Source organism: Halichoerus grypus, chromosome 9, assembly GCF_964656455.1.
Source record: "Halichoerus grypus chromosome 9, mHalGry1.hap1.1, whole genome shotgun sequence".
NCBI lineage: Eukaryota > Metazoa > Chordata > Mammalia > Carnivora > Phocidae > Halichoerus > Halichoerus grypus.
In genome coordinates this window covers 113,869,580-113,879,187 of record NC_135720.1, presented here as the reverse complement: position 1 = coordinate 113,879,187, position 9,608 = coordinate 113,869,580, and the positions used below count along the sequence as shown (strand labels likewise).

The following is a 9,608-nucleotide window of genomic DNA, read 5'->3' as shown; positions in this document are numbered from 1 at the left end:
CATCACTGCTCTTATCCATTTACTCCCGTCACATGTAGGAAAGGCCACCACTTATAAAGGCTCCAGGAAAACTCCAATGTTTCCTCCTTTTAAAGGAGCCCTGGGCTGGGGTGTCTGGGTGGTTCAGATGGTTAAGCATCTGCCTCTGGCTCAGGTCATGATCATCCGGCTCCCAGCTCAGCGGGGAGTCTGCTTCTCCCTCTCCCCCTATTTGTGCGCTCCCTCTCAAATGAATAAATAAAATCTTTAAAAAAAATAAAAAGGAGCCCTCGGATGCCAAGAGCTCCAACCAACCAGCTATTATGTAAAAACAAAAAACTCCCATGGGTTCTTCCTAGGGCTGGCAGTCCTTTTCAGAGGTATTTGTGCAATCTTGATTCTGTTTTCTCCTAAGCCTTGACGGTTGAGACTACTTAATTCCAGGGTTAAAAAAGCCAGCAACCTTCCCGTGCCACAGAGCTGCATCAGCATGGCCCACCTAGTGAACATGCCCCGCTCTCCAACTACCCCCCAGAACAGTAACCACACTGGACGGGACTCCGCGGGGCAGCATGTGCTGAACACAGGGCCTGCGCCGGAGCCAAGTACTGCAGCCCTAACAGCCACATGCGATGCCACCCTGCATGAGGACAACTCCTTAACCAAATCCAGTCTTGCCCTGTTTACATTCTGATCCTTCTATCATTCCTGTTCAGGCCACATAATGCAAACCAAACAGGACACACAAGATTAATTTTTCTCTGGCTACGAATTTATTCAACACAAAACATCTCCAACTTTACTGAGGTGGCTGACCACGTCCACGACCAAATCCGCCTCTCTGCAAGAGAAAACAGACATCATCAGCATTAGCAGCACGCCGGGCAGCGGGCCTCATTACAACAGGACAGGGCCCCGAACGTAAGGCTCAAGAGCTCAGGCCATAAATCCCAGCCCTGCCTCTTACTACGAGGCCACGTTCACCTCCTAGGCTGGTTTCCACATCGGAAAAATGGGAATATGGATACCCACTCAAGAGTGTGTTTACGCACACACACAGGCGCACTCCCAGCACAGGCCAAGACCTTGCGCCTGCCACACACACCTCCTTTCCACAAACGAGGCCACAGAGAACACCTGTGTGCCGTGCAGACCTGCCACAGGACAGCCGTTCCTGCAACAGTGCTACGCCCGCCCCCGTGCCAGGCACTTTACCTAGATTCATCTCACAGGTACCTGACAGAGCTACAATTGTAACATCTATTTTAAGGATGAGGAAACTGAGGCACGGAGGTATGTGCCCAATATCAAACCATCTGAAGAAGATGAAGGACCTGACTCCAGCCATCTTGGTTCTAGAGCTTAATCTCTAGTTTGTAGTTCTTAACCCTAAGTCTTAGTTCATGAAATTAAGGGAGTCACAATTATGATGCTCATTAATGAAGAAACCACCACTATGCACGTGTAGTATTGATTTGGGGGAGTCATTTCAGTAATTTACGTAATTATAAAAGTTTGCATGCTGTATCTTAATGTAAAAACTCTTGGAATTCATTTTTTTTGGGGGGGGACCACTGCCAACAAGGGGTGGGACCCACCACACTGTATTGTATCCCTAGAATTTGCAGACCCCCAGGGCCATGGCCAGAACAATGACTGTCTATACAGAGCCAACAGGGATACTCACAAACTGGAACTCAGTTGCTGACCCAGCCCCGGCCTCAGCTTTCTTGTCGGCACCAGCTGGAAGGAGAAACACCAATGCAGAGTCATCATATGTTATGATCGATTACAGACCAAAGGAAGACAAGTCTCCAGCCCAATTCTGCACGAAAAGCTGTGTCACCAAACGTACCCCATGAAGTAGAAGTAAATTACACCCAGTGGTGGGAAACACCCTGTGAACCACTTCTGCCCCCTCCCTCTCCTGGGGCAGCTTTCCTTAAGTCATCCTTCCAAACTCACAGCCCAAACTATCACCTCCTCCAGGAAGGCTGCCCAGACCACAAAGCCTGGATTACGTGCCCCTCTCTATGCCCCAAGAAGACCCTCACTTCCCATCGAGCTACTTACATGCTTCAGATCAGCATCTAGCTTACAGAGGAAGAGATAAAGGACACAAAGGCCCACAGAAACAAAAAGCAACCTAGTCATGATCACGGTAAAGAACAAGATGAAAGGTCCAGTGCTGCCCTGACCTGTATGGCAGCCACTAGTCCAAATTGAGGCGTGTGCAAAACACATGTAAGATGTCAAGATTTAAGAGAATGCAAAACATCTCATTAATGTGTATAAAGATTATATGTTAAAATAACATTTTAAAAATATATTGGATTTGGGATGCCTGGCTGGCTCAGTTGGTAGAGCATTCAATTCTTCATCTTGGGGTTGTAGGCCTGAGCCCCATGTTGGGTGTAGATCACTTAAAAATAAAATCTTAAAAAATATTAATACAATAAACTATACTGGATTTAAAAAATTACTGCTGTAAACTATTTCCGCTTGCTTTAGGTGTGGCCATTAGGAAATGCTACGGTTTAAGGGAGGGGGGGAGCGGGTGGTGACTGCACCATCAGGGAGTAGTCTCGGTAAATCTTGTTCAATGGGGTCTCTCTTTGGCCCATTTCAGACCACACCCACCATTAGGCTCTTGTCCCCTCACTCCCCTGCCCCCCCGACAAGCAAGCTACCCACGTCTCCAACTCTATACCTGTGTTCAGGCTGCTCTCACCTGAAATGCTCATCCCCCCCCCCCTCAACTTGGGGACCCCTGGGGCTCAGGCCCAACCTCACATCCTCTGGAGCACGACTCCCTGACGATTCCCCATGTGGTGTGACTTCTAATAAAAGCAACCCTTAACTTTCTCTGAACCGAGAGCCTGTTTGTTGGAAAAATTCTTTCTTACAATCTGGTAACATACTCAGGTCAAGTGCTCATTTCTATTTCACGTTTCAAGAAACAGGAACCATGACAAGAAGACAGGCTAGAGTGGAAGAAGTTGATGAAAATTACCCTTAATACTTTGCTTTCTTATCACAATTAATTGCTTCTCAACAAAGATACGGACTCTCTAAAAAAAATCCCAAGCCCTGGGACACCTGGGTGGCTCAGTCAGTTAAGCATCTGCTTTCGGCTCAGGTCATGATCCCAGGGTCCTGGGATGGAACCCCGCATCAGGCTCCCTGCTCAGCTGGGAGCCTGCTTCTCCCTCTGCCTGCCGCTCCCCCTGCTTGTGCTCTCTGTCTGACAAATAAATAAAATCTTAAGAAACAACAACAACAAAAAAAACCCCAAAACAAAAAACCCAAGCCCTACCATGGCCCACAGAGCTATGAGACCTCCATCGTCTGACTCCCCTACTATTTTCTGGTTCAGAGAGCCAATGGCTGACTCCTTCCTTCAGGTGTTTGCTTAAATCGCACTTACACAGCTTTCCCTGAACACCCCACCAAAAACTGCACTGTGCATCCCCCTGCTTGCATTTTTCCCTGTAGCACCCCAGGCCACGGACATATTATATACTCATTTTTGCTTACCAGTTTCCTACTACTAAAACGCAAGTTCAGTGAGAAAGGTCTTTTGTCTGTTATGCACATTACCGTCTCTCTAGCTCTTAGAACAATGTCTGGCAAGTCAGATAATATATACTGACTGAACGAACAAACATCTGTTATTCCAAGTCAATGCAAACACCTGCTGTTTAAAAACAAGATTTTGAACTATTTTTTAAGAAAACAACAAAGATAATTTAAGTGGGCACCCTCAAGGAGCTTGCGACACAGGAACACAACCACAAAACCAAGAAAGGCATGTTACTTTCTTAGAAGTTTTCAATTTTGCCCTGGTTCAAGGTCTTCTGTGTCCCCAGTGAAGAGGGCTTTTCTCCTAATCCCATCCATCAAATCCATGTACAAGGCAAGAAACATAAAGGACTCCACCTAAAGATGACCTGAAGATTGAGACCAAGAATCTTTCCTGTCACTCTGGCACTTTCAAGGGCTGAGCCCCAGCCAGGGTGACTGAGAATCCAGAGATTCTCCCCCAACGCCCCTGACAGAGATGACGCATTACTCACGGGGCACAGCGCTTCGTCTGTAGGTGTCTCTGTCAGCTTCCCCTCGTGTGAGTCTTGCAGGTCGCTCTCCCTCCAGACCTATACAAATTAAACCACACTGTGAATGTAGGGCAATGTGGGAACTCTGTTCCCTTCGGGCCAAGAAAAGTGGGAATTGCTCTCCTATTCTCACTGGCAGCAACTTAGTTATGATGGGATAAAGGGGACAGAACTCTTGGACCCAGAGCTGTCAGCTAGAAATTTTGTCATCACTGACACTGGCTTCTTAAAAGTCTAGGAGAACACTCAATTAAAATGCTACCCATCAGGGCACCTGGGTGGCTCAGTCGTTAAGCATCTGCCTTCGGCTCAGGTCACGATCTCAGGGTCCTGGGATCAAGCCCCGCATCGGGCTCCCTGCCCAGCGGGAAGCCTGCTTCTCCCTCTCCCATTCCCCCTGCTTTCTCTCTCTCGCTGTGTCTCTGTCAAATAAATAAAATCTTTAAAAAAAAAAAAAAATGCTACCCATCTGCAAAAGGATTGCTTTTTTCTATTGTATTTCTCAACACAGATACATATTTTCCAATTACTTGACAAATTAAGCAATCCAACCATTTCTACAAACACCTGAATAGCCAAAATTTTGAACTTGACTCATCTCTGAAATGGAAAATCTCCTGTGCAAACAGGAAAGGAGGCACCATAAGCTGAAAGCCCACCTCCAGCAGTCAGCGTATAAATACAGAGGCCAACAAGAGTCCTTTAGTTGCCCTGGGCTTCTCCACACACCTCACTAGGCTGTGGGATATATATATGAAAGCAGACTAAAAAGCTTTTAAAACATTCTCATAAACACTGGAAGTTTAATCTGGTATTCTACCTAGTTACCCTGGAACTTTACTTCGAGTCTACATGATTAAATATAGACTGTAGTTGATCTTGAACACACGTTTGAACTCCATGGGTTCACGATTCCTTTTTCAATTAACTACTGTATAGTAGCAGAGCAAATATATTTACTTAAGACTTTCTTAATATTTTCTTCATTGTAAAAATATCAATCGACCATTTGTTATCAGTAAGACTTCTGGTCAACAGGCTGTTAATAGTTTTCAAAAAATCCAAGTTACACATGGATTTTGGACTATGGGGGTGGGGGTAGGGGTAGGGTTGGGGATGGGGACAATGACGACACAGGCGCCCCGACCCCTAAGCTGTTCCAAGGGCCAACTATATTTTTTTTAAGTATGAGAAGTTAAACTGAACCTGTACTGAGTGGCTAAAATAAATGCTAGGTCCCATCTATGCCAACCAAATCAGAATCTGTGAGGGCGCAGATAATGGAATCCCCCCCCCCGCCGAGGGATTCCAAGATGCAGTGGAGAACCTTTGCTCTACAGATACATAATCCCACCCAACCACCAGAATCCCCTAGGAAGCAGTCATAAAAAATTCAGACTCCGGAGTGCTACCAAGCCTCTCTCCAGGAGAACCCGGACAGTCCGGTGATTGTCTGTTTTTAGGAATCTCTGCACCTCATCACCCAAGTCCACAAACTGCTCTTCCTACAAAGTTCCTGTGACAAGTTCTTTCAGAACCAAAGGAAAGAGAACCATAACCTTGACAAACTGCAACTGTGAGCCAGCCATGCTCCAGCCAGAAGGTAATTCACCATCCCCCCCACAAGCACATCCTTTCTCCCCTATTTGACTTTTGATTATTTTTGCTCCCGTTGCCAAGAAACTCTAGAGTTAAACACTCCACTTCTTTCACATGTGGTAAACAGCTTTGCTCCATCCTGTAAAAGTTACTCAATGCTCAACCACGTGTGCCTGGACGCAGACTATATTGTGTATTTAATGGCATCTCCCAGGATGGCCCGAAGACCTGACCTGATTGTGGTTCCATGACAACTCCCATGCGAGGGGACAAAGGTCCCAGGACTTGGCCCAGGTCCTGCATGCCAGAGCCCCCTCTAGAGCGGACACCAATGGTGTATTGTGAGGCCTCTTCTGTCTGATACCCCCCTCCCCCCGTTTTCACGGACACTTCCCCAGAGAAAGAACAGCTTCAGAGCAGGCCTTCATCTGGGCAACATACCTTTGGGCCGTGGTCGGCCAGTCTCAGGGCGGCTTCGGCGCAGAGTGGCAGGCACAATCTCGGGGGGCAGGTGGAGATAATCACGGAGATACTGGATGCCCTCGTTGGTAAGGTACCAGTAGAAATGTCTCCAGGCAAACTGTTCCTTTACGTAGCCTCGTGATTTGAGAGACTGGAAGACAGAACACGACTGTCAAGACATAACCAGAGGCTCGAATCTAGAAACTCGGTGCAAAAGGCAGCTAAATTGCATAGACAAGTTTTCACGGTGTATCTACCTCAGCGCCCTTCAAGGCAGCAAGCAGCTCTGGCTGTCCTGACCTCTCCTTGGAATCTGCCTCGGACATTTAGTGGAAAATCCCTCCATCTGCACCCCACTCAAGCAGCCCCCAGGCTACCTGCATGGCCTTCATGACGTGAAGGTTGGGCACATTCTTGTCTGCCAGCTCAGGATGTTTGGGCATGTGGACATCCTTCTTGGCCACCATCACTCCCTCCTTGAAAAGGAGTTCATAAATGGCAATTCGGTTCTTCTTGGGCATCAACATCTGGAAGGAAGCGCATCATCAAGAGCATTGCTGAGCAATGGAGCCAGGGTCCAGCAACCAAGTTCAGGACCCCAGAACGACCCCCACGGAATCACTGTCCAATGGGCTGAAACCTCAAACCACACCGTAGAAAACATGCAGGGAGAACTTCAAACCCTGCAAAACTGAAAGCCGCCAGTTACCTTCCTCCATCCCGCAAAGGCGCTTGAGAAGAAAGTTGCTTTGATGTTTAACCAAAACAGGAGCAGGGTTACTGTTCGCTCCAGACTTCGTTCTCACACCCACAGAAGTGTAACGTGGGGGCCGGGGACCGCAAACCCTGTATTCCCGGAGCACTGGGGGGCATAGCAGCAACGGCACCCTGCGCGGAATGGCGCGGCATACTTTGAGGGACGCAGGGAGGGCCTGGAGGAGAGCCCTCCCTTCTTGACAGGCCGCTGACCCCAAACCAAAGGGCCAAGACCTTCGCACCCTCATCTCCTGCCACTCTTCCCCCAAACTAGAGCTCCAGGGCCAGGCAAGGAGGCGGCCCGGGGTGAGAGATTCCGTATCGAAACAAAAGCGAGCAAGCGGGGCGCAGTCTCCCTAAACTCGCCGAAAGAGTCGCCGCGACACACAGGCTTCAATCCTCCCCTCCTCGGCCTCTGCCAACGGGCCTCCAATCTTCTACCAGCACCCTACTACCCCCCGAAGTGCGCCCCCGGCCCCTCACTACTCAGAAATGGGCGTGCGGGGAGCGGGAGAGTGGCTCCCCCGCCCCGACCCCGGGGAGGAGCGGCGACTACGACAGCTGGAGAGCCAGGATGGACGCCGATGCAACCCGGACCGAGGAGAAACTCACCTCGGCGGCTGCTACGTCCGGGGCCGGAGCTGGAAAGGAAGAGGCATGCGCGGCGCGCCGCGGCGTCTCTTCCGGGCTGGCGTGCTCCGCCCCCCCCCCGCGAGGACCCGCGGGCTGCCTGGGGTGGCCTCGGCGCTGCCTGAGAGGGGGTCGCGGCGGACCTTGACCTCCCTGGCGACACACGCACGTGGGAGCCGCCGCTGGAACCTGTGACCCTGAGTGCTTGGTCGGAAAATGGTTACTCTTCTGTTTGGACAGGCACTTTTGATAAACGCTACTTCTTTATTTCCCAGCGATAAATTAACTTATAATTATGGAAGTAATAGCTGTTCTTTGAGCGGGGAGAGAACATACAGACAGAACAATAACAATAATAAAAGAATAAAACAGATCCTGTAGGCTAAAGATAATGGCCGTTAACATTTTGGTGTCTGTTCTTCCAAACTCAAACGCACCCAAGCAAATATATGTATGTATTCGACAAGAATGGGATGTTTTGCGTGTACGTTATGTAAGATGTGGTTGGTGACCTGTGTTTTTCCACTTACCAATACATCATGAATCTCTTTTCATGTTAATTAATACCTACAATTGTAGTAACAGTAGTCCACTGGTGGATAGTTTAATCAACACTCTGGATATTATATTTTTAAAACCCTTTACTATTATAAGTAACAATACCACACACATATTTGCACAATTGTCCAATATTTTCCTTAGGATACGTTCCTGAAGTTGTAATTATTGAGTAACAAGCACACATTTTTACATTTTTGACACAGTCTACATTGACTTCCAGAAGGCGTTATCATTTTCATTCTAGTCAGCAGTTACTAACAAGGCTCACTTCCCCCATTAACCCTGCTGGGATTGGATAATTTTTTTTTTTTTTAAGATTTTATTTATTTATTTGTCAGAGAGAGAGAGAGAGCACAAGTAGGGGGAGCGGCAGGCAGAGAGAGAAGCCGGCTCCCTGCTGAGCAAGGAGCCCGATGTGAGGCTCCATCCCGGGACCCTGGGATCATGACTGAGCGGAAGGCAGACACTTAACTGACTGAGCAACCCAGGCTTCCCTGGATAATATTCTTATTCATTTTTTGTCCGTCTGATAGATAAGAAATATTAATTTCATTGCTCTTTTTTTTTTTAAGATTTTATTTATTTATTTGACAGAGAGAGAGGGATCACAGGAGGGAGAGAGAGAGAGGGAGAAGCAGGCTTCCTGTGGAGCAGGGAGCCCGATGCGGGGTTTGATCCCAGGACCCTGGGATCGTGACCCCAGCTGAAGGCAGATGCCCAACGACTGAGCTACCCAGGCGCCCTTCATTGCTCTTTTAATTCACTTTCCTTGATTACTTCTGTGGCTCAGCATTTGTATTCCTTCTTTTATAAATTGTTCATTTCCATGATCAGTTTTCCTACTGAAAGTTTTTTCCTATTGATTTGAAATCACTCTTTACATATGAAAGCTATTAATCCTTTGTCACATACTTTTTTAAAGATTTTTTTTATTTATTTGAGAGAGAGAGAGTGTAAGAGAGAGAGCACAAGCAGGGTGAGGGGCAGAGGGAGAAGCAGACTCCCTGCTGAGCAGGAAGCCCAACGTGGGGCTCGATCCCTGGACCCTGAAATCACGACCTGAGCTGAAGGCAGATGCTTAACCAACTGGGCCACCCAGGCACCCAGGTCACATACTTTTTCAAGAATTTCCCCCATTTTTTCATTTGTCTTGATTTTCATGGTATTTTGAAGTAGAAGTTTCACATTTCTTTATATCCAAATCTTTATGGTTTCAGACTTTGGTACAATGCTTAAAAAGTCACTCAACATCTCAAGATTATATAAATATTCACCTAGTTTTTTCAAGTATTTTTTGTGGTCTTATTATTTAAAAATAAATATTTGTCAGTTTTACAAGATGGAAAGAGTTCTGGACCTTGCTTGCACAACAATGTCAATTAATACTACTGAACTGTATACTTAAAAATAGCTAAGAGACAACTGGGTGGCTCAGACAGTTGGGTATCCAACTCTTGATTTCAGCTCCCTGCACACTTCTCGGGGTCCTGGGATCGAGCCCCGAGT

General features: G+C 47.5%; 1 protein-coding gene across 3 annotated transcripts; it reads right to left on the bottom strand.

Annotated features, from left to right (window-relative positions):
- Positions 1 to 729: 729 nt before the first annotated feature.
- RPS10 (ribosomal protein S10) lies at positions 730 to 7,638 on the bottom strand. Of its 3 annotated transcripts, XM_036072174.2 has the most exons (7): positions 7,524 to 7,599; positions 6,865 to 7,043; positions 6,533 to 6,682; positions 6,135 to 6,306; positions 4,056 to 4,133; positions 1,667 to 1,722; positions 730 to 820 (listed from the first exon to the last, which is right to left on the bottom strand). In XM_036072174.2, exons 3-7 carry the CDS (start codon positions 6,680 to 6,682, stop codon positions 779 to 781), a joined length of 498 nt encoding a protein of 165 aa, XP_035928067.1. In that variant the 5' UTR covers positions 6,865 to 7,043; positions 7,524 to 7,599; the 3' UTR covers positions 730 to 778. The 3 variants fall into 3 exon arrangements, with proteins under 3 accessions (XP_035928067.1, XP_035928066.1, XP_035928068.1); XM_036072173.1 differs by lacking the exon at positions 6,865 to 7,043 and having other exon boundaries at positions 7,524 to 7,638; XM_036072175.2 differs by lacking the exons at positions 6,865 to 7,043; positions 7,524 to 7,599 and having other exon boundaries at positions 6,413 to 6,552.
- Between the last annotated feature and the right edge of the window lie 1,970 nt (positions 7,639 to 9,608).

Bases quoted from the DNA above. Each gene is read 5' to 3' on its own strand.
- RPS10 (XM_036072173.1), bottom strand. From the start codon at position 6,682: ATGTTGATGCCCAAGAAGAACCGAATTGCCATTTATGAACTCCTTTTC. The intron at 6,307-6,532 runs GTAGCCTGGGGG...TCTGTCTTCCAG, and splicing joins ACGTCATGAAGGCCATGCAG to TCTCTCAAATCACGAGGCTA. The intron at 1,723-4,055 runs GTGAGTAATGCG...TTCTCCTTCCAG, and splicing joins CAGACGAAGCGCTGTGCCCC to CTGGTGCCGACAAGAAAGCT.